General features: G+C 40.5%; 1 protein-coding gene across 1 annotated transcript in view; it reads left to right on the top strand.

Moving 5' to 3' along the window:
- Positions 1-24,373, top strand: part of CHAT (choline O-acetyltransferase) — a 30,367-nt gene extending 5,994 nt beyond the window's left edge. The window contains exons 4-14 of the mRNA XM_009893048.1: positions 86-139; positions 2,789-2,969; positions 3,954-4,131; positions 9,043-9,212; positions 11,282-11,382; positions 11,582-11,710; positions 12,885-13,007; positions 14,542-14,683; positions 17,840-17,902; positions 21,952-22,089; positions 23,814-24,373. Of these exons, the coding sequence (XP_009891350.1) occupies positions 86-139; positions 2,789-2,969; positions 3,954-4,131; positions 9,043-9,212; positions 11,282-11,382; positions 11,582-11,710; positions 12,885-13,007; positions 14,542-14,683; positions 17,840-17,902; positions 21,952-22,089; positions 23,814-24,083 (1,549 nt within the window). The 3' untranslated portion in view covers positions 24,084-24,373. The remainder of the gene's footprint in view (positions 1-85; positions 140-2,788; positions 2,970-3,953; positions 4,132-9,042; positions 9,213-11,281; positions 11,383-11,581; positions 11,711-12,884; positions 13,008-14,541; positions 14,684-17,839; positions 17,903-21,951; positions 22,090-23,813) is intronic.
- Positions 24,374-24,823: the final 450 nt, after the last annotated feature.

The following is a 24,823-nucleotide window of genomic DNA, read 5'->3' as shown; positions in this document are numbered from 1 at the left end:
ATTCAGGCTCTCCTCTGTCTCTTAGAAACAGCCCGGTGTTGCCAAATGACAAAAGACTGATGTCACTTCTATCTGCTACTTGCAGGTTTGCCGCCAATCTCATTTCAGGAGTGCAAGACTATAAAGCTTTACTGGACACGTAAGTAGCTTGGAAGGAGAGCTGCTGCTTGAGTATCCGCAGGGCTTCTGATTCAAGGGTGCTCTAACATGCCCAAAGTCAGGCTCCATTGCACCTCACCAACGTTTGGAAGGGCTGGGGCTACAGCATGCTTCAGGACAAGCAGTTCAGCAGCTTTTTATGCTCTTTCTGCTTTATTACTGCAATCTAACAGGTTTTGATGCCTGGTAGTCATCACTCTTGCACACGCAGTGCAGTGCAAAGGGGACAATCAACCCAACAGAGCTATTGAGAACACACCAAGAAGTCTGTGCTCCCCAGACTCAAAGGGCAGCAGCACTGTGGTTGCACAGCCTGCACACCTTCCCCAGCACCCGACCCCTGCCAGGGTGCTGCACACCCTCAATGTAATGCACCCTCCATTTAGAACATCAGCCCCCCTGCCTCCCTCCCCCCAAAAAAGAAATAACACATCCCACCAGGAGAAGGAAGCCTCATCGCAGCCAGGCTGGTTCTGTGGCTAGTAAAAATAAGAATCTACTTATGCCATTGTTACTTTCTGTATATAAACACCAGGAAAATCCATGATTCGTGGTCACATAAGAGGTAGCTCCTAACAGCATTTTACATAGCACTTTTTAACCTCACCTAGTATGTTTCAAGTTTACTGCTGAGATCACTATTCCCCGAAGAATTGCAACAGTGAAGAGCCAAGCACAATGACACCACACCATAGTGGGGAAGGGGTAATTTTCCTGTCTGGAAATACAAGAGACCTAGGTGATATGCTTTAACCGATGCTTATTTGGATGAGGAGGGCAAAGTCCATATTCGAACAACAAAGTCCTTATCACCTATGAATTGGATAAAAGAAAGAGGAAGGGGCTGTTTGATTTTTTACTTCAAAAGTCTGACAGCTACTCAGAAAGTATAGAAGAGGTACTTATTTAAGAACACGTGCTTTTGTCCAAGATATGCCACACAACTGCATACACCATCACTGACGTGCTGTGAAGTACTATTGCATACTAATGTAGTTCGTTGCATCTTTATATGACAGCATCTGAGACAAGATAAAGAAACCACATTGCTCAAAGGATAATTTAAATTCTTATTTTGACCTCACTACTCTAGATCCAAGGACTCCTGTGGTCAGATTTGCTTGCCTTAAATCAATAATCATTTAAATCCTCACTACTGTGTCCTCATATTGTTATTACTGTTTGATTATCACCCCTCCTGTATAATTACGGGGACACCATAATTGTAACATTTTCAGTTCCTTGTTGCTGTTAAGGACTTCTACGAGCGAGTACGCTGCTAGATTCTTTTGATCATCCCACATCCAGATGCACAATATTCCAGCCCAAACCCCGGCATTTAGTTTTAACTGTGCAGATATTCCACACAGTTGCCAGGACTAAATATTTCAAAAAAGCCCACTTGCTCACATAAAAGAGTTATAAGATCTACACAGATATCTCCTAAATCAGTACAAGATTTTGTGGTGCCATCAGGGTTAATAACCCCTTTCATAACTGCTATAATTACAGATTGTCTTATATAAATCTACCATGCTATTCCACTATTTTTGATCATCATAAATGCTCTTTAAAACTCTGCTAAATATAAGGATTTCTGCATTATGCAAAATGTGGGAGAATGAGAACACGAATAACCCTGTTTTGCTGATAAGAAACAAAAGCACCTGTACAAGGAAATAAGTGATACAGAGAGTTTGAGAGCCAGGACCTAAAGTCAATATCCCTGGTTTAGAACTGCAACAGTTCTAAAGAGATAGTTAAACTACCCTAAAAAGTTACGCCATATCAGCTCTATGACAGTAACCTTCCTTGTCTGCTTCTTTGCCCCTGCCCCTGTCTAGCAGGCCAGAAGCTTAGTCCTCTTTTGCTGAGGGAAAACCACTGCACCACAACATCATCTTCCTCCTGTGGTCTCTGCAGCCTCTCCCGAGGAACAGCACCATTATTTCCTGCTGCAGTGCCAGTGGGATATTTTACAATCCATAATCCTAATTGTGATAACTTCTCTTTTTTTTTTTCTGGCCACTAAAGAAGCCTTTTTGGAGGTGGTGTTCTCACATCCCTGCCAATAAAAAGGGAATAGGTTTTCAGCACTTATTCCCCCATAGGTCTAAGTAAGTATTAGCACATAAGCGAGGCTCTGTGTTGCCCTGAGTCGTTCGTGTTCATCAGGCAAGGCCCTCTCACACACTCTGTAACCACTCTGCACAGTACAGGGCAACTGTGATTTGCAGTGAATTTCAACAGTAATTTTTTTTTCAAAAAAGTCTACGCCTTTTCCAGCTGTTCTGCTGACTTCCATCCTGGCAAGTTTCCGGGGTCCCATCTAGGCAGGCTTCCCACGCACATTGCAAAGCTGCTTGTGACCTGCTATTCTTTCCATTTCCACTAGATGATAATGCAATTGCTTAACGAATATGCATGAAGCTGCCAGGAATGATGTATTTAACTTTGGTATGGGAATTCATCTATATCCCTTATACTGTAATCTCATTTTATTATTAAATTTGTGTTATACCTGATCTAATTGTAACAGAACAAAGGACAGATTAGATTTCTTTTCCTTTCTGTCTCTCTCTCCCCTCTTTTCCTCTGGCTTTGTTTTTTTCCTTCTCTCTCTCTCCAGCCATGCTTTACCTGTTGATTTTGCTCGTGGACAGCTGTCTGGCCATCCTCTCTGTATGAAGCAATACTATGGACTCTTTTCTTCCTATCGTCTTCCAGGACATACCAAAGACACCCTCGTGGCCCAGAAAAGCAGTGTAATGCCAGAACCAGAGCACATCATTGTTGCTTGTAACAATCAGGTAAATGGGTGTTCTTTTTTTATACCTTTCTATATTTCTTAGTTTGCTTAAATTCACTCAAGAAGAGCCTAATCTTATCACTGTTCAGAAACACAATTAGCGTGCTACATATGAGCTCACTTCTTACCAAGCATTTGCTGTCAGTATTTCCAAAAGATGCTTCTGCAGCATTTTTGTCCTTAGCCCACATTGTGTTCCAAGTACAGTGATGCAGAAAGGAGGAATGTAGCAGAATTCATTTGCTTTCTCATTCAAACAAAAATGTTTATTAAACAGAGATGAAACCACAGAGAAAAAAAAAGGTCTTATTAGAGTGCATTTGCTGGAAATGCTCTTCTCTTGACAGTCAAGTATTGGCACACATTGCATGGCATATATAGCACCATCCCATGGGCGGGGGGCTAAGCTATGCCTGAAGAAGTTAGTACAGGTGCAGCCAGAAATAGTGAAGCATTAGAGTGGATCTGCCCCAACCAACAAATGCTGTTGAGCAGCAGAGTATATTGGCTGGGCAAGTACCTTATAGCCCAGCTTGACTATCTGTTGTACTGGAGCTGCGCCCTTGGGGTGAAGGGATAGATCCCAGTGACCTCTTTTCCAGGAAGTCCTGTTCTTTATATCAATGGGAAGTTCTCTAGATTCTCTAGGTTATTTTTAAACAAATACTACCATGGAAATTATTTACATACTTCCTGATTTTATCTCTCAGGTTTTTTTAAGCTTACTCAAATAATATATGTTTTATTTCAGCCCAACACACAATATCAGTCCCCTATAGCAACTGGCATTGCACTGGTGTAAAAACACAGGAGGGGTGAGCCCTGGGCCAGCCCCCAGTGGTTTTGTGCTCCATTGCCCGCAGGCCTGGCTCTCCAGGCAGGACTTCAGCGTCTCAACACCCACCCAGGCGAAAGCAAAATGTTGGACCAGTAAGGGTCCAACCCATCTGTGACTGTTCTTCTGACTTCTGTCATTTTTTTGCAGTTTTTTGTTTTGGATGTTGTCATTAATTTCCGTCGTCTCAGTGAGGGAGATCTTTTCACTCAGTTACGAAAGATAGCCAAAATGGCAGAGAATGAAGAGGAAATGCTGCCTCCAATTGGCTTGCTGACAACAGACGGAAGAACAGAGTGGGCAGAGGCCAGGACGATCCTTATGAAAGGTTAGCAGCAGCAATCCCAGCTTTCTCTTCTTCATCATCTTCCTCCTCTTCCTCTTCATCATCATTGCCTTTCTTTGCTGGGAGTGAACATTACAGCAAATATAGGACTGAATGTGCAACCTCACTGCTGGATTTTTCTAGCAGGAAGAAACTCAATACCTGTAAGTGTTCAGATGTGTGTTACCAGGGAAGCAGCAGATATGGTTTGGCTGTGTATGTTTAAGTGTTTCACCATGTAAATAGCTCTCACTCCATTCTCTGTTTTTCATCACATAAATTACATTACATCAGATTTTGTGGGTTGTCTTTTTCTTCATATCCATTTTGTACCAATAGGAACGATGTATCCTTTTAGCTTTTGGCAACTATTAGACATTTTTCATCTCATCTAACAAAGGCATCTACCAGTTAAACGCCTTTTGAATCTAGCTGTGTACTCTCTCTAGTCAATGGAGAAAAATAGAAAGTACCAGGGCTGATTCATCTTATGTAAGTATCTAGGAAAGGTCGCACCAGTCATTATCTGGGGATAGTTTTCTCTTCCAAGAACAGGCAGGATTTAGTTGTTTTGGTTTCTGGACTCAAATGTCTGACTTTAAAACAAATGAAAATAAAGGGTGGGATTCCTCTATCACTTCACACCTTATATATTTTACACTGAAGCTAAGTGATGTAAACGCCCTCTTCTTGCCATTTTAGTTGAATTAGGGATTCACTTTCCCCCCTTGAAAGAAATGTTAATTCACATCTTTATCCCCAGTTCAGCAATGGTACAGAAAATATTGCTGTTTTACCAAAGCACTGGAATATGTAAGAATCGCCAATAGTCTCAAAATATATTTACCATCCCAAAGAAGATCTTCCCTTTTCTTATTCAAGTTTATCTGTGCTTATAATAACTTTATATAGATATAGACACACACACATAGAGTCCTGGACATTATTAAAGCATTATTAAGTGGTAGCAGTCTCATTTTCAGGCTTTCCCCTACCCTCCCTGTCTTTTCTTTTTAAAGCAGGAGGAAAAAAGATTCTTTAGTTTAATGAAAACTGAGATGAACACCTAATCATTTATTTTCATGACATGCTTTTAAGTAAAAGAGTGAATACCTTGAAACCTGCTGCAAAGTCATCTTTGTAAATATACATCATCCTAAAGAAAAAAAGACAAATCAACAAAAACTAGCAGAACCGTCTCTCCAGTGTTTCTGGATTGCCCGGCATTTGCCAAAATTTTAATGAGGAAGTAAACCAATTCAGTTATGCAGCTGAAACAAACAGATTCTGCACTAGCAAATATCACAGCACCATGATGTGAGGCTTCTCTGCTCTAAGCAGGAATCCCATCCTAGACCACCTGTATTAGCACAGCTCCTCTATATAGTATAATGCATTGCTGTTACACATGGATACATGATTATTAACAGCCCTTTTTCTTTCTTATCTGTGGTGAAATGTTCTTGCAATAACAACTAACAGAGGAAGAGAAAAGTCGCTAGTGAAGCAGTGTGATGTGGAAAAGGTCACTCCAGAACTGTTCTGTACTGAACAGGGCAAGAGAGGATCCTTTGGGACAGAGAAGACCTATACAGTGCTCTGCAAAGCTTATGAAGGAGATATATACGTGGGCCTGAATAGACCCACAGGTAGAGGATAGGTCTTCTAGGTGAGAAAATTTCAAAGAAATTGTAATAAACCCAGCCATCATTGATTTATAAACATTCAGTATTTTAACTGCATTCAGGCTGCAGAACAAACTCACTCTTTTAAGTAGAGGAAGTGAATTCTTACTGCTATAGGGGCTGCTGACCTGTGCATACTGTATCTGAATTTGATTCAGAACTGTCTTCTCATATTTTCCTTTTTAAAACAAAACCCAAAAGACCCTACTAACCAAAAGCTGACCGGCCAATTCAATGCAATTCTGTGAATTAGAAAGAAAGAAAGAAGGAAAAGAAATGTCTTGCAGGGCTTTAGGCTTGTTCTCACACTTCTCTGTTTCAGCTCTTTATGGAAATATTTATTTTCCATCCCAAGTCATGGTCCATGAGTTCTTGTGTAGTTCATTGCCTGCTTTACATGGTAATTTTTTCAGTGTTTGATCAGCTCTCTGGACATGTCTGTTTCTTTCTGTAAGGGCATCGTTCCCCTACTTTTCTGTTCCTAGCAGAGCTTAGCTTTATTCACTCTAATACTTATACTCAAAATACTCTGAAGCCATATATCAGAATAAGGGCTTCATATCTGTCAAAGATGTGTGGGCAGCAGCCACAATGAAATATATATAAACCTATCAGACAACATAAAGCAGAACACTGAGTAAGATGTGAACAGTTTGTAAATCACTATCCAACCAGTCTTTCCTTGAAGGTACCTGTCCACAAATACCAGCAGCTGATGTATATGGGGCAACTTTCATTCACAAGGATCTTTTCAGCCTTTGCATTGATGTACCCAGACCATCAATGGAATAAATACCACAATTATGGTCAGACCTGCAAGTGTCAGATACTAGAAGAGCTTTACAGCCAAGAGGACATGGAGATGTCTTCTCCCTTATAAAGCTTCTGAATGCTTTTGAAGACAATTCATAGGGACATCAGGGCAACTAAGATGACTGAGGGATTGGAGCATCTCCCTTATGAAGAAAGGCTGAGAGAGCTGGGACTCTTTAGCCTGGAGAAAAGAAGGCTGAGGGGAGACCTTATTACTACTTACAAATATCTGAAGGGTGGGTTGAAGGAGGATGGAGCCACGCTCTTCTCGGTGGTTCCCAGTGACAGGACGAGGGGCAATGGGTGCAAGTTGGAACATAGGAAGTTCCATTCCAACACACGAAAAAACTTCTTTACAGTTAGGGTGACAGAGCACTGGCACAGGCTGCCCAGGGAGGTTGTGGAGTCTCCTTCTCTGGAGATTTTCAAAACCCGCCTGGATGCAGTCCTGAGTAATGTGCTCTAGGCAATCCTGCTTTAGCAGGGGAGTTGGACTAGATGATCTCTAGAGGTCCCTTCCAACTCTGAAAATTCTGTGATTCTGTGATCAGTGTTTCACATGTTGTCTACAGATCACTGTCAGAAAGCTCAGCCTATCTGCACGCCCCATCAATTACAATCTTCTGGCTCAAGTCTTTGTAGGAGCTGGCAGGAACACCAGGTGCCTTCCCTAGGACTTTGCTTCTGTGTCGAAGGGAAGACAACACACTATGCACTCCACCAGGTCCCCATGCAGCCTGCAACAAGTCCAGCTGGCCACCTCTGTCACTCGGGCCCATAGCTGCCAACACTCCCTCACAGGAGTCCCCAGACAGCAATAGACAGTACCATACCATAACCTGCAAGAGGCCACAGCTCCCCCTCTTCCTTCTCAGCCACTGCTATCACTTGACTCTCCTTCTCTTAACACCTTTTTCATTTCTTGCATATTTGCACTCTTTTTTACTACACTGCATCTGGAGAATGAACCTGGATGGTAACAAGCATCTGTATTATTTCTAGCTCCTCACTAACCTATGTTACTCATTTTGGGAAGGTACATTTTTTTTTTCTTTGAAAAATGGTGTTCTTTCAGAGGATCGAGCTACTTTTCATATTTGCAAACGTCAAAAACATGCATATTTCAAAATGGCTCCATATTTCAAATTCAAATCGGAATTGTTTAATTTTTTTTCCCATTCTTTCAGCTAAAATTATCCCCTGAATTGAGCACAGATTTGTTGAACTTAGCATAGACTTGCAAGGAGTTTTGATCAATCTGAATTTATATCTTTAGTTAAGAACATTCTGAAACAAAAACATTTTCACCAAAATCTAGCAAAACCAGCAGATGAAAGCTGATCTGTTAAGAATGGAAGGAATTTAAAGTTGGAGTTTGAAAACTCTTTTTCCTTTAATCTTGTTAACAACCATTTAACAGTAATTAATGATGTTATATGCTTTTAAATAAAGCAAGTTCTTGTTATAGTTCCACGCTTTTATCCTTTCAATTAAGAGCTGTATTAAGTGCTCACCATTAAATATTTCCTATGTCTCAAACTGGCAAACAAACCTTTCCCTTCATACTGTTTCTGAGTTAAAGAAACTGAGAAAAAAAAAGCCACAGAAATACACCATAAATTAGGAGGAAAGCGCTGAGGACAACATAAAAATAGCCTTTGTAGTCCATCTCTAGAAGCAAGAGTGACAGGATAGCCATAAAAAGCATGTTTCACTCAGTAGTACGCTATGATAGGAGGGAAGATGGAATGTGGCAACCCATGGTTTTGGCAACACCATGTTCAAAAACTAAACCTCACGACCTCATCTGCAGATGTTTCTTCATGTGATGTAGACAATATACCCAGTCCAAGGCTTATTTCTCTAAAGTACAAGAAATGATCAGGAACAGGAGAGAGAAGAGGGTTTTAATACAAGAACACAAACACAACATGGGCCCTGCTGTTCCTTGGCCAGTAAAGGGTTTTAATGGGAGAACAGCACAAAACCAGTGTAGGCCCTGCTGTTCCAGAGCAGAAAACTGCAGCAATAGTGTGAGCTCTGAAATTTTCTATTTTCCACCTGTCCTCTCTGTAACTGTGATCAATAAAATAAGTAAGCATTGCTGGCTTTAAGAGTAAAATAGATCTATTTTGTAATATAATTACTTCAGGAAATGAAAGGCAGAAAAAGAAAGTGGACATTATTGAATCACATGAAAGATACACAAAGATATTGCAAAAGTTAACATATGAATGAACGCCCTGGTGTAACATTTCCTTGCACTGAGATGTTCCGCTGTTGAGAGAGCTCTGCAGACACCAGCTCATTGCAGAGTCAGGGTTAGACCTTCAACGCTCTCCAAGGCAGCAGGGTTTCCCAGCCAGTCCTGTACTACAGGTAAGAGGATGTGAACATTTCACTCTTTTATCCCCAGACTCTACTAACCGCGACTCTCTTGACATGATTGAACGGTGCATATGCCTGGTGTGCCTGGACAGCCCAAGCGGGGTGGAACTCAATGACACCAACATGGCATTGCAACTGCTACACGGGGGAGGCTACCATAAAAACGGTGCCAATCGTTGGTATGACAAACCTATGCAGGTAAAAACCTTACAGTACTATGATATTACTTGCATGTGGCAAAGCACTCCAGGTGTCCTCGTTGTAGGCACCACTTAGAATGAAGTAGGAGAAAGAAGGGAAGGTAGCGTCAGCATCTGCCAAGGCAGGGTTGGTGTGAACAGTGCTGTTCCTTGCAAGGCAGGGCAAGCAGACCTACTGCCTTGCAGGCAGTGGGGGGCGCCTTCTCCAACACACACATGCTTTCACCTTCCCTGAAATTGCCCTTTGCACTTGAGGGGGTAGACTGATACACAGACATACAGGTATGTAGACATCTGATAAAAAAAAAAAAAAACAACCAGCCAACCAACCAGTATGCATTTCATTACACTCAATCAAATGACATAAAAATGCTGGACTAGCATTCCAGAACAAAAAAGAAAAGCACAATAGCTTTCTCTGTTTTCTCTTCTCACGCATTTTCCTGATATCCTAGAAATACTACTGCTTATAATTCAGCATGTATTTAAGTTAGTATTAAGTTCTCACTTAACAGACTGTTTACTCATTTAATGAGTTGCTGAGACTTTCCTGGAAGTATTGATTTCTCCAGCCTTTTTCCCAATCAGCTTTTGATTGTCATATTTGAAAGTGTTGCACTGTTATTTTCACTTTTTGCAATAGACCCAGGGTAAAGCAATATATTAATCTCCAACTGTCAACAATGTTGACACCTCATGAAAAATTGAAAAAACCCGACTGATACATTGCTTGTGCAATGCTTGTTGCTCTTGCCATATCTAAGAACAACAACATGAAAAGAGAAAACACTAAACTAATTTCACCTGCGCTGACTTACCCCAGTGCAAATACATTTCAGTAGTCATTCCTGATTTATGCCACTGCAAATGACGTTATTAGCCAACACCAGTGCTGTGTTTTTAAAGAACACACCATTTGTCTTTAGTTAGAGTCCTCTGTTATTTGTAGGGCCACTAGTTGAATTGTTTCAAGCAGATGAGAATAAACAAGATTTTCTCTTTGTTTACTATCAGAAGGTAGCAGAAAGCGAATAAATTTGCATAGTATATGGGAGAGCTTCATCAGTCCAGATGTATTTGGGCCAGAAGCAGTTTAAAGGCGAAGAGAAATTCTTTGGGGAAAAAGATCCCATTTTCTTTCATGTAAATACAGATTATGTAGGGAGTCATTCTCACAGTAGGAGTTGCTCTTTCTCTCTCTATTCTTCTTCATCTTTGCAGTAAGGCATCAGAAAACATACAGGTAAACTTTTTGCATCACATACTTACTCGGTGAAAACCTCATGGGAACCAGGGAGGCAGGATGTGTACGCGTGATACAAATGTGCAGTGAGCTGACTGGGAGAAGTCCAGCCAAAGACACTTCAAAAGAAGTGGGGGAAAAAGTCCAGAAAAGGGACAGAAAACATGTGAGACAAGTTGCAGTGATGACATCTGCTTTTGTCTGAGATGCAGAATTAACCAACTGCATGAGGATATCACAGAACTACAGTGCAGCAGGTTGAGTGTCACCAGTTACACCATATGTTTGCAATGAAGTCAGGAATGAAGACAAGTATGAGGGAAATAAAGAAAACACCACAAAAAAAGGTAAAAAGGAAGCAGGACAGTAAAACAAGAGATAAGAAAGCCAGGAAATAAGGATTAGCTTGCACATTTCATATGATATTTGTAATGAAACGTGATCCTAAGGGACTTCCCAGATATAGAAGTTGCATTGCCCTTAAATGTGGAAGAATCCAGGCAGGTTTTCTCTACCATAAAGCAGATGCTAAATCCAATTTCCAGACTCAAGTGGGAATTGCTAAAATTTACATTTTCACAGGACTCAGTCCAAAAGAGCAGAATGAAAGGGATCCAATGCAATGCCATTCATGGGACAAGAAAGTCTCCTGTGATAAGTCTGTAAGTCACTCACTGATCTGTAAGTCAAGGAAGTTCCTCATATGAGCAATAAGAAAACCACAGAGAACAACATCATCTTTTGTTAGGTTGCCATCATGGGTAACTTACCCAGAACATGATTTATGCCCTATATATCTTGCACTTGTTCTTTTCTTTGCTTAGTTTGTGGTAGGAAGAGATGGAGTCTGCGGTACCGTGTGTGAACATTCCCCTTTCGATGGCATCGTACTGGTGCAGTGCACTGAACACTTGCTCAAGCACATGTGAGTCCCCTTTCAGTACAGCTATTGTACCCACTCCAGCCCCTGGGAAGCCTCTGCCAGTGGCAAATTCCCCTTGATGCACAGGGCCACTAAGACTCATACAAATGTTGGAAACCAGTCAGTTACCTGCTAAAAAAGCAGTGTTTAACAAATAGATTATTCCTGTGACCTTAATGACTTTTCTCTCACATACTAACAGGAAAGAAAGCTCCAAGAAATTAGTCCGAGCTGATTCAGTGAGCGAGCTTCCTGCTCCACGGAGACTAAGATGGAAATGTTCCCCTGAAATTCAGGCACATCTGGCATCATCAGCAGAAAAGCTCCAAAGGTAGAAGAGATGCCTCATTTTTCTCAGCAATGACTGCAAGCTGGGAACTACCCAGCACAGTGAGTGCAGGCACGGGTTTCCTTCCAGAGGACTCTTCCTGCCCTCCGGTTCCTCCTCATCTTCCCAAGCTGGACATACCTAGCATCTCTTTGCAGGATGGCACCCTTATGGGCTGGAGCTACTTCACCATAGTCAGAAATTGCATTACCATGGTTTTCCTTCCGTGTAAATATTAGGAAAGCTAAAGACCACTGGAAAAACAGTTGAGTCCTATTTGCACAGGATGCAAACAATGCATGTCCTCCATTTTTGTGGATCCATTTTATGGGTTTGACCCGACTAAAGCCCTGAAGCCAGGGCAACGGGGATACGTATATGTGACAGTAGAATACAACTGGTTTGAATAAACAATTTGAATTCAGGAATGTAATTTGTTTACATACATGTTGGTCCTACAAAGGTTAGTTCTTCTGGCTGTGTTTCCAGACTGTAAAAGATTTGCATGATTTCTGGGGGTGGGGATGGCAAGGAGAGATTTTTTCTTCAAATTATTTCATCTCAACCCTCAGGCCTGTGATCTGTCTGTAGAGAACTAGCACATAGTTTGCACGATCAGCTGTAAGTATGTCCAGCGTGATTGCATTAGATCAGGCCTTAAAGTGGTTAGAAGCATACACGAGAGTATGAAAACATTCAGGATGCAGAGTAATTCCTTTTTGTTTTTAAATAAAGGTAGTAGTCTTGCAAGGAGCTTACAGCCTTCATCAGGTTTTAAATCCATCAATTTCTCACACTAGTAAATCTCACAGAAATTTGTTGAGAACAAAGGAGGCCATGGCTTAGGCTTCAGGAGTGGAAACACTAGTTTGTGGGTTTTTTTAAAAAAAAACAAAACAAAACAAAACAAAGGTGTTTTACTCAAATAAGCAGAATGACATGAGTGCCACACCTCAAGTTAAGGCTGCAGATAACAAGCCCACTCTAGAACCTGTATGAATAAAAGTTGCTGAGTAGGAACAAGTTACCAAAGACCAGGACTGTCTGCAGAGCAGGAGTGCACTCACCTCCGAGCAGGTACAAGCAGGAAATGATCGCTGGGTTTTATTTGCAAATGGAAATGGAACATAGATTCTTGCATTTTCCACCACAGTAACTGCCTCTGATTGTTTTCCAGGATAGTAAAAAATCTGGACTTTATCGCCTACAAGTTTGAGAACTATGGAAAGGAATTTATTAAGAAACAGAAGATTAGTCCAGATGCCTACATTCAAGTAGCACTTCAGCTGGCATTTTACAGGTAAGGTTAATTCAAATCATAGGAACAAGGCAGCACAGGAGGAGATTCACAATTTGTTTTTTTATACAAAGGGGCCTTTTTTTTTTTTTCTTCGGCACCCAAACAAATGCCTCCTGCATGGAAGCGAGTGATCTTGCCTAATGACTGTAGGTCAGACAAGGCAGAAGTTGCCATCTGGTTCTGAGACAGAGTACTCCTTTCCCTTGCTCCCTTTCCATCTCCTTGCTCCACCTTCCCATCCCTGTGTCATAGGGATGTCACAAGCCATTCCCAGTCCATACCCTCGCCACAGCTGTCCCTGTGCTTGGCATAGAGAAGTGAGTGAGGGGACGTGGCTGGAAGTGGCAGATAATCCTGCCACCCACAGCAGCAGAAGCAGATAAGGACTCCCAAGTTCCTGGGGCAGAAACACTCCCTTGCCACTGCAGGTAGCTTGGAAGGAACCATGGCAATAACCCATAGCTCACCATATATGCATCCCCTGCACCACAGGAGGAAAAGCATTCACAGGGAAAAATACTACAGCAGCATATCCAATCAGACTTCCTGCATAGGATAGTAACTACTGCTGCTTCCTTCCTCAAAGGCATCCCAAGATTTGATAATATCCTCTAATTTCCATGGTATTATCAGAGTTAAAATCTCCTTTCTATGTTGTCAGAAGAACTAATGCTCCAAGCTAGAGATCAGTTGCATGGTTTCCTGCAAAACAGCCTATTACACAAATAGTTCTTTAACATGTCAAATTAAATCCTGAAGTGGTCTTTACCTAGTCAAAACCAGAGATGCCTAACACATTTTGCGTACTCCATTAATATCTGTGAAACATCCATTTTGTGTATTCCATTGAATAAACTACAACAATGACCTGGTCCAAGATTTTCATCTAGATCCCAACCATAATATAAATCTCACGTGGGCATCAAAAACCTTAGGGGACAGTTATGTTCCGAGACCGCTGCTTCAACTGGAAGGCACAGTAGGTCTCCTGAAGCAAGGAATGGTGGCTATATACCTGGACCCAAATTAAACAATAGTCTTTACACCCTGGGCTATTTGCTATGCGGGTTTTCATTCCAGCGCACAGTCTCAAACAGCACCCTTCTCACCTTTTAGTTTTCTATTTTTCATTGACACAGAGTACATTTTTTCTTGTTTTAAATACAATGTATTTCACATCCATAAGTAAATGATTAATTACACAATTATTTTATGATGCTGTACAAATAAAACATTCGCTGAGATCTTTCAGTAAATTTTAGTTTTACTAGCCTCGTTTCTACGCAGCAAGTCATTTTTTACTGGTAATGCATAACTAAAATATATACAGCTGTATGCAGTGCCTCATACTAGAAAGGGGTGAGCATCCATCTTTTTTAAGTTTCTTATAGAATTCTATCAACATTAAGATGAATACTATGCCAAAAAAAAAATTGTGGCTGTAAGAATAAAACATATCAAGCTTATATTTCTTTTACTTTTTATAACTCCTTGAAAATAATTATTCTTTGTTTTTATTACTTCATTCTCTCAGATGCCACAGGAGACTTGTCCCTACCTACGAAAGTGCTTCCATACGCCGATTTGATGAGGGCAGAGTCGACAATATTAGGTCTGCTACCTTGGAAGCATTTGCTTTTGTAACAGCAATGACTGATGACAAGACAGCGCTATCGGTATGTTGGTCTGTCTCCCCCTGCCTTCTTTGGCAAAACATTAAGCAAATAACGCATTCATGATCCCAAATCTCTCACTTGTTAATGTTGACGGAGAACATAAAGGCATAGGGCAGGGTAGTAAGCCTTACAGGATTTTGCTTTTTGTGCAAACCAACCATTAAGCTAAATAGAAATAATTTCCTTATTACTACTTAAGCATCGAAAAGATTCACAGGTGCCTAAACATGACATTGTAAGGAACAAAACATCTGATTTTAGATTTAGTACTGTCTTCTGAATGATCTATCATCAGATCCAAATTCTGTGCCCTGTAGAGATCTAGGCTGAACATGTGAAGTTCAGGATCATTATACTGCCACAGCAGGGGAATTGTCTGGCACATCCCCTGCAGTAGATAGCTCTGCTGCAGATTGCAATGTGTGAAGTGACATAATTCACATGCTTTGATTTCTGGATAAGGTGGATATGTTCTGGCTGATTTTAGGTTTGTTTTAAAGGTATGTTTCTACCAAATAGAGTCAGTTTTATAGGATCCTCAAGGGGGCTGAACCTTCATGATGAAAAGAGTTCATCAAGCTAATAAAACAACTCTCCAAACTGTCCTGACATCACCCTGCAAAAAGAAAAATTAAATTGCCTTTCTTTGAGAAACCACCATCTGTCTGCCAGAAGCATGAGTACTGAACATGGTAGATGGGCATGCAGAGAGGTACAGCTGAGAGAGCTGAGACTATAGCTGCACAGACAGCTTTGTGCACTGTCCTGCCCTCCATCCCTGGAGAGCCTCCCTCAATGTCTCTCTGTGTGCCGCTTCCACCCACTGCACTTCACTGCTGTACAGGGAATTTCCAGGTGGCTGCTGAGATGCAAAATGCTGCCACAATACAGATTATTTTGCACAGTGAGACCACTCCAGTGGCAACAGCCCACATGGCTGTTCTTTAGAATCTGGCATAGTATTGCTAGAAATATTGCTGGGCTGTAGATTAAGTGTAAATTAATGAATATTGTAAACCAAGCTCAAATGATCCAGAGGATGAGGAAAATTTGCCCAAAGAAGTGCTCTGTTCCTCCACTGCTGCTTCAATCTCTTCAAAATTACCATGCCCAGAACTTAGCACATGATGAACAAGACTCAAATAAGTTCCATGTTAAACTCAAAGGAAACCTGAAGTAATTCCCTATGCTGAGTGGGTAATTCAAGGCAGATTATGACCATATTATCACACATAATAGTGACTACCATACAGTAGACAAGGAGAGGCTGTTATTTGATATCAGTGTCCTGCCTGACAATATGGTTCTTAATCGTATTTCATTAGAAGCTGCTGTCATCTCTGCACACTGTCCCCTCCACACTTGGGCGCTCAGCAGATTCGCAGCCCCAACACACATTGCTGCAGGCTGACTGTACACCTGGGAGGAGCCAGCCTGCTCCTAGCACATTGTTTTGCCAGATTCTTCTTGTTCCCTCCAATAATCTCTTCCTACATTCCTTATTCCAACACTTACTGACTTCTGCAGCTCTCCCTGAGCTTCAGCATTTCTCACCGGTTTCCCACCCAAATCTGAGATTGAGCCCACCATTCACAGCATCCTAAACTGAACTGCTTCACACAAGCAAGCAGAAGAATGCCATGCATGTCTAGAGTGAGCTCAGTCTCAGCCCCCAAATCTTGATATTGCATGCCTTGGCAGTACCAAATAGGGAGAGTAATGGTTTCATTCACCCTGAAAAACCTGCAATCATAATGCGAACCAATCCACTGATAGTTTTCCTGGCTTCTTGTCCACCGAGAGATGCAAAGGACATTTAAACTGATCTGTGATTGTTCTTTCCCACAAACTTTTAGAAAACTTTGTTTTGATGTGAAAATCTTTATCTTTCTGTTCAAAACTAAATATATTATTATCATAGAATTATTAGAAACAAAATTAACTTAACAACCCTATTCCAAGGTGATTTTATTAGACCTACAGATTGCCTCTGGATGTGAACGGGTTAATTCTATTTTTCAGACAGAGATGCATCACTTGGTTTAAGTAGCTTTGAACTCCCCAAAATATTGTTTATTAATAGCCATTAATCCAAATCAAATTAAAAACAATTTTCTATCTGATGCTAATCAAAATGGTCTTCAAAGGATAGCTTGAACAGTCACCAAAGATTGATTGAGTTGGATTGATTCTCTAGCAGGAGAAATATCTCATGCATTTGACACTTGCTGTAAAAGAAGCAGCAACTGACACTGCAGAGATTGCTTCAATAGCTGTAAATTAATCAGATTTAAAGACTGCACTTGGTAATTTAATCTGTATAAGGGAACTAAGGCCTAGCTCTAGCCCTATGAAAAAATATCAGACTGTATTTTGAAGGCCCCTGACGGTGGCCTTGAATTGCTTCTAAAATGAATTCTTTGTTCAAAAGATCATTCATCGTCCATAGAAGCTGAAGGTTCCCTGTTTATCTGGAGACCCAGTCATTTCGCGCTGCTTCAGGGTCTCCCAAAGTTGCAATGTCGGATTTGATGTACAGCAGCGCAGCATTTCTTAGGATCGTTCCCTTAATATAAAAGGCTGCCATTTGACAGGAGTCAAAATTTACTAGCTTGTTATCTGAAATGTGAGGCATCTGTGGAGGGCAGAGCAGCCTTGAAAAATTCTAGATATCCCTTTCATACAGGAAAATAATTTTTTGACTGGCTAGTAAAAAAAATATCAGTAATGGCTTTCATTAATATCACTGTCATTGTCTACATAAATCATTCTGGAGAAGATACACTGCCTGGCCGTTTTGAAAACACTGAATTACACTAGGCAGTTATTTTCCCTACTTCAAATGGAACGATTCAATTAGTAATAATCTACACCCCCAAAATCCATGGAAGGAATCCATGAAAGGAACTGGAAGTCTTTCCTTGACTTCAAACAAACCACCACCAACAAACCTGTTCAACCCTTGCACAACCAGGCACTGTTGCTGATCAGGACATTGAATCTCTATGGCTTTTCATTTGTAAAGAGTACTTACACCTGAGCCAAGAGCAAAGGACATTTGAGAGTGCTTGCTGTTTGGCTGCTGGTTAATTGATGGAAAGTGTTATTTCTTTGAGAGTTCATTCAATAATAGATATATTTTGATCCCCCCAACAGGATTCTGAAAAGATGCAGAGATTTAAGGATGCAATTGCAGCTCAGACTAATTACACTCTTCTGGTAAGTAAAACACTGCCTTATCTGAATAAGGACTAGTTGTTTTTTCATGAAAAGTACGAAGATACAATCATTAACTATTTTAGCACCAGAAAATGTAGACTTCTCTGAATAGGTAAGTACCTGCTATGACACACGAAAAATTCTACTGACCCAAACACCGTCCAAATAGCCATATTCAACTAAGCTCACCTTAAAAAATACTTCCAGGAAAGCAAGATAACAAAACCCTGTATTAGACATCAGTGGCAAGACCATCACTTTTGGGCATTGGCTCTCTAATCTAGAAATGCAATGGAACATGACACCCTGTATTCAACATATTCATGTGGAACGTGCATCTGTGAAACATTTATGATTTGTATCTGTGTCATAATTAGGAGTCCCAGCCACAAATTAGGATTACACTAAGCTTGGTGTTGTACAAATCAACAATTCAAAAATGGCCTCCATCTTAAAGAGCTTGCAATCAAAATTTAGTAAAGGGATTTTTTTATAAACATTGACAGGTTTGCAAGGGAGAACAGTAGCCAGATGAAATAAGTTTTTATTCTGTGTGCTCTGTGATCAACATGAAATGTTAGCCATGAAGATAGCCAAGAAAAGTGGCAATGGGGTATTCTAATGAGGTAGGGCAAGTGGACAGCTGAGAGCCTTATCAGGATGAGAAGTAAGTAAGGCTTAAAAGCAACCAACTTAACTGCTGTGTAACATGCATGAGAAATAAAACTCCAACTGCAAAATCCAGACCCCCCCCAAATTTACAGGTATTTCAGCCCATAAGCTATCATGTTACAGATAAGCTCAAGACAGCTGTAACACGTCAGGAACATCCCTCCCCCCAAAAAACCCAACCTAACCATTTCTGCATTTGCTTATGTTTCTCTTCCCTAGAGGAGAGAGGTCCATATCAGGGACCTGATCCTCGGACAGACTGGTATTCTGGGAAGCGTATTTTGGTATTTCAAAGTGCCATTTCTAATAAAGGTCATTAACAATGAGGGAATGATTATAGTAAGTTCTCTTTTAAAGACCTGAATGCAGTGTCTAATAAAAGGAAGAGACGCCCTCCAGTGAAGAAATCGGTTTAGTATCAAATACAACTTATTTTCTGTTGATTAAAAATGAGACAATTCAGCCTGGGTAATGCTATGCAACCCACTGTGCCAAGACAAAGCATAGACTTACTCCACAAAAAACTTAGTCAAACTGCTCATGAAATTAATAAATGTTAATAACCAGCTACGTTAAGTGAATTTCCTGCCTGTGGTTTTGCCTCAGACTATTGCCTAAAACCCCCATGTTACTGATTACTTTTTAAATCCTCATAATATTCAAGAAATTATTCACTTCCAGAGGTGTACTCAGAGCACTGGAGAGGTGAAGTGTTGCTTTCAGGCAGGATTTGTTCCTAAGACTGTGAAACAAAAGAAGCAGGGAAAAAAAACAGTTTTCTGTTTCACACCTTGTGCTGGGAACGCACGTCTTAGAAGCTGAGACTCCACATCATCTCTAAAGCAGAGGCAAGTCTTACTTCAGGCCAACCACCTCACCTAAACCACCTCAGGGTAACCTCACAATGAATATAACATACTGTAGGTCTACTAGGCCACAACCAATGGAATTTCTGTATGACAACTCTTTAAAAAAAAAGGGAAAAAGGTCCATAAATTCACCCCTCCAAGTCCTTTTAGTTCCAGAAACTGTTACAAAATTCAGCCTCCAGTGTAGCTCATGGGAAAATATTAAAATCGCCCTTGGAAAATTAATTTATCTTTAAATGTAAAAAGGTCTCCAGGTATTTCTACTCACCAAGCTCCCCTTTCTTTCTCAGAATAGCAGAATGTAATTGTTGTAGCTTTAAACTAGGGGCAAGACTTACGTAGTCTGACTAAGTCATGTGTAACAGACTGAAATGTAATAGCTCCTAAGAAAACAAAAAAAAATCTACTTCATAAAACAAAAAGCAATTTAATGATTTTATTTCCCCTTGTTAGGGCTTACTAGTAGCATTGCTATCTTAAATGTGGAGCTCTAAAATTCAATTTAGCGCAGTTTTTTCCTATGCGTTGACTCACAGTTTATTTCGTTAGCCTGTCTCGGCCTCTCTTCAGACATGACATTGATCTATGTTGCAAAAATGTCATTGCTAACAGCCTTATAAATCTTGTGTGATAGCAAAATATTTCCTTTGATTATCAAGTCAGTTTCCCTCTATGGGAAAAACAACATAAACACTGCCCTGATATATGCTACTTTTCTGCAAGCATCCTTTCTCCATCTGGGCTGATGAACAAATGGCCCCTTTACCAATGGGTGCCTACTCCTTAATAAGCTAGACAAGATTATGCACTCCCGGCCCCCCACCTCATGCACTTGGTGGTGGTTAAAATGATTCACCTCTTAAGAGGAAAAGCAAACTTCTACTTTTCTTTTTTTTTTTTTTTTAATTTTCCCCTTAAAAGGAAAACCAAGCTTGTGCTCTTTTTTTAATCCTGCTTACTCTCAGGTTGCTTATCCCCCTCATTACAAGAGGCCCGTGTCATGGAGATATCAGTTCTGCTCTCAGTGTCATACAATGTACTTTGTTCAGCATTCCCTTCCTACGTGATTTCAGCCAGTTACTGGGGAAGAGCTACATCTCAGTCCTCATAATCAGTGCTCTTACCAGCTAGAATAAACCTAGCCTGAAGGATTTTAAATGTACTTTTTAATCTGAGGCAATTCCTGCCTGGTTGGAACAAATTTTGATTTGGTTTCCTGAAGAAACAAACTCTGTAACCATCCTGTCTACCCATCTCCCACTACTGACATGCAATCTTGTTAGCCATCTTCAATCATATTTGCTAGCAGGGCAAAGATCTTAAAGCTAATAAATTCCTTAAGTCTATAGCATTTGGTAGCTGGATAGAGCTGGATAGAGACAGAAGCATAGCAAGCTCATGGCAGAAAGACTTACTGCAGGCTCAGCAGTAGTTCTTGTGAGCTGGCTAGCTGGCCACCAAGCGTGCCTCTGCTGCTAACGTTCAGCCACTCACTGCACATGCTGTCAGTTGCCTTGCCTGTAACCATGAGACAGTAGAAGACACTGGGGACATTCAGGAGCAGGGTTTGGGGGCATGCATGGCTGGTTCTGCGCTGGGGATGACGGTGAGCAGAGACACGGGCAAGCAGGATGGCAAGTAGACTGTTCTAGGTCTCTTGCTTGTCAAACACATTATTCTCCTCCTTTAAACCCTGTTTAATTTGATTCTGGAATCATGGTACCCAGACTACGGTACCATCTACCTATGCTGTCCTACACTCACTGTTTCCAATTGCCTCATTAAAGTGAGGGCTAAAGTAAGGGCTGCCCCTGAGATAATCCAGCTTTGCAATGAAACCAGCACAGGGAGTAGGGGAGGGAATCAGGATATTTGGGCAGTGAATTAAATTTAGAAGGCATCTGTGTCCCTAACCTCAGTCTTCTCAAGTGGTGGGGTACACTAGTAGATCTGTGATAGATCACTGGCAAATCTATCTGTTACTCTGTGATCACTGTGAAATCTACCAGATCTTTGGACCTAAATTCTATGGAATGACACATGCTTTACCTGCCAGAGTGAGACGCAGGCAGCAAGGCAAGGAAAGATTAATGTGTTCCAATTTGGAGGTGTTTTGGAACCTTCTATCTTGAAATATAATCCAAGTGATGCACAGGAAATTCCAAAACTCACTTAGAGATTTCTGGTGTCCCATATGCTCCCCTCAGCAGCTTTGGAAGCCCAACCCATGATACTCAGCTCTGAGAGATAAACACCCAGAATGCCGGACAACATCAGCACATAATACATTTAAAGACCGTCTCCTTCCCAATTTTTACATCTTCAGAGCACCACATGAATTTCTAGTTACTGACCATCAGCAAAGCACATACTCAGAGTAATATCTGAACATTACAAGCATTACATGACCTAACCAAGTTCATCAACTCTGACCAGAAAACAAGGAAGTAACAGCCAAGAAAATGTCTCCATACTCAGTTAAATGTGGGTGTCTTATGTTGTACACAGGCTATTACTGGAATGGCAATAGACAATCATCTGCTAGGGCTCAGAGAGGTGGCACGGGAACACTTCAAGGAACTGCCAGAGATATTTACAGATGAGACATATTTGACAAGCAATCGATTCATCCTCTCGACTAGCCAGGTGAGTTTCTCCTGTTCACTGGTCTTGCTAAGCAAAGGCTAATTCATTTGTGTTTGTGCCAGATCTTGTAGCTCATAGTGAGAAAGATGTATAAAAAAACCCCAAAACCAACAAAACCAAAAAACAAAGCTGATACCGTTAAGAAGTTTGCAAAATTCTCCCAATTTTTAATCCAGTTTTGGTTCATTTTGCAAAATCAGCACAGTAAATACTGACTGAAATTATCCCGTCCCTTGCAACATCCAAAGCCCTTCCTGGAAATTCTGGAAATGCACACAAACTCATTCAGTAAAATTTGTATGAGGGGTCAGTGTTTCCTCTTTTTCCAAACTACGTATCTTCCCATTGCCTTTCTTCTCCTCCTTCCCCTAAGGCGACAGCTCTAGTGGGAATTCTTTACTCCAGTGACAGTACAGCCACAAGCCAGACAGGCTGCCACTCTGAGAAACAAAAGCCAAAAGCCATGAGGAAATTTTACTCTTGAAAGTAGCTGTGTTTGAAATCTTCAAGAGCTTTCAGTTATTCAGTGTAAGACTGCAACCTCTGTAAGCATGCAGCTTGGACTTACAGGCATTTTAGACATTTACGGACATTTGCAGATTTACAGTTATTTGCAACTATACTAAGATACTCTAAGAGTCAACACTTCCTACATTTAATGTTCTGAATAAGGGAACATCTTTATAGCATACAGCCTAAAAATTAAATGTTTCATTGCATATAGCAGCAGTCCTAATGAAAGAAGAAATCTATGTAGGAATTCATTTACTGAAACACTAACCTAACTGTGCAGATTGGAACTATGCAACAAAAGAGACTTATAATATCATGCTACAGCATAAAACCTTAATAAGTAATTTGATCTTGTCATAATGTTTGTAGGCTTTCAGACATGAGTGAATGTAACCAACATACTACTACATAAATTCTCCAAGAAACTATCCATGAGCAAAGAGTGCTTCTGAATAGCTTTATGGCCTTCGGCTGTTGCACAGCAAATTTATCTGACAATTCTATGGCTCTATTAGCAGGACTAATGGCTTGTTCTACACCATTAAAAAGCCAAATGCCATTTGTGAAGGCCCATGTACACAAAGTCTGAAATATACAGATTCCTAACGCATCTTTTATTTTCTGCAGGAGAAAGTGTTTCACTCTTGTATTATGCCATGATTAAACTGAGGTGTAATAGAAATACAGCACCTAGGTGCATTAAAACTTGGTTTTATACAGCATTAGAATTATAAATGATTATTAGAAATGGACAATACTACTTTCTATCATTGACTACAGTCTTCACATTACAAGTTAAACATAACCTTAAGATAACCTTAAGAAATTAAAAACCTTGGAGAAGTTTTACAAATCATAATTTTATATATCAGAATTACATACGGCCTTAAAAAAATTCCCTATCAGTAACAAAGCTTATAGCTGTTCAAAATCTATATAAACAAAGAAATGCATTATATCCACTTCAAATTATACCAGCTTTCAAACACTGACAAACAAACAGAGCAATCAAATCCTATACTGAGATCAGGTTTTACCTTCCAAGTGTCAGCTCCAGGTTTGGAATCCTGAAGGAAGTGATATTCTACAAGCGGGATTCACCACATTTCCAGCAATTGTAGTATTTGTTCATCTTTTTCCTCATTCCTAACCAGCTGATTTCAGGTGCCTGATTAATCCGAGATCACTCCTTACCTTCTCCCCGCAACCAGGTTCCAACTACTATGGAAATGTTCTGCTGCTACGGGCCTGTGGTACCCAATGGTTATGGAGCATGTTATAACCCTCAGCCAGAGCATATATTATTCTGCATCTCAAGCTTTAAAGACTGTAAAGAAACCTCCTCAGACATGTTTGCAAAAGCTGTGGAAGAAAGTCTCCTAGAAATGAGAGATCTGTGCAGCAAATGCAACTCTACTATGGCAAAGCCACCTGCTAAACAAGAAGCACCCACACAGCTGCAGAGCAACCGCAAACTCTAAGAGGCTGTGGGAACTATTCTGCTGACTCCACCTTATGAAGAAACAATGACATAGTTGTTCAAAGGCAAGATAGTACTAGTAATATATATTCATGTAGAGCCAAAATGTCCTTTGTTTTACATTGTTGCCAACACTTAAAACCCTGCAAGTACTAAACCTACCATTTCTTGCTTGAGTCAGCAAAAAAGATTTGGTCTCGCTGGCTGAAATGAAGGAGGAAGTAATATGGGTATGTGTTGTACTACCATTTCTAACCATAATTAACTTGTGCCATTTTATGACCTAAAAAATTGAGTAAGTTTGTATATGACATAAATTAAATAATAAGGCACACCAATTAATTAATATCCCCTGCAAGTAGTTCTAAAATATTCACATCTATTCCTGCAAGGTTTGCATGTAAAGAAAAAAAGGAATTTCCCCTATCGGGAATATTGAGTGTAACATTGTAAATAATGGGCTGATGCCACTGAATCTTGAAAATTTGCATGAAGAGTATTTAATATCACCATGCTATTTCCTACATAAGAAAAGCAGATTATTTTTAAGAGTAGCCGCTGTGTATTTTCACAAACAGAGTTTAGGAAGATTACGCTAGTGTTTGCATGTTCCCCCAGTTCAAAAATGCTGCAGAAATAATTTAGCCTTTATTCTGGTTTGCACTGGCCTCAAGCACAGTCCCACTCTGAAAGCAGCATATTGGAGATAAGATCCATCACAGAGAGCTGGGTCAATTTTGT

The sequence above is a fragment of the Charadrius vociferus genome, unplaced genomic scaffold, assembly GCF_000708025.1.
Source record: "Charadrius vociferus isolate BGI_N301 unplaced genomic scaffold, ASM70802v2 scaffold429, whole genome shotgun sequence".
Taxonomy (NCBI): domain Eukaryota; kingdom Metazoa; phylum Chordata; class Aves; order Charadriiformes; family Charadriidae; genus Charadrius; species Charadrius vociferus.
The sequence above is the reverse complement of the archived record's forward strand: the minus strand, read 5'-3'. Positions and strand labels throughout refer to the sequence as shown.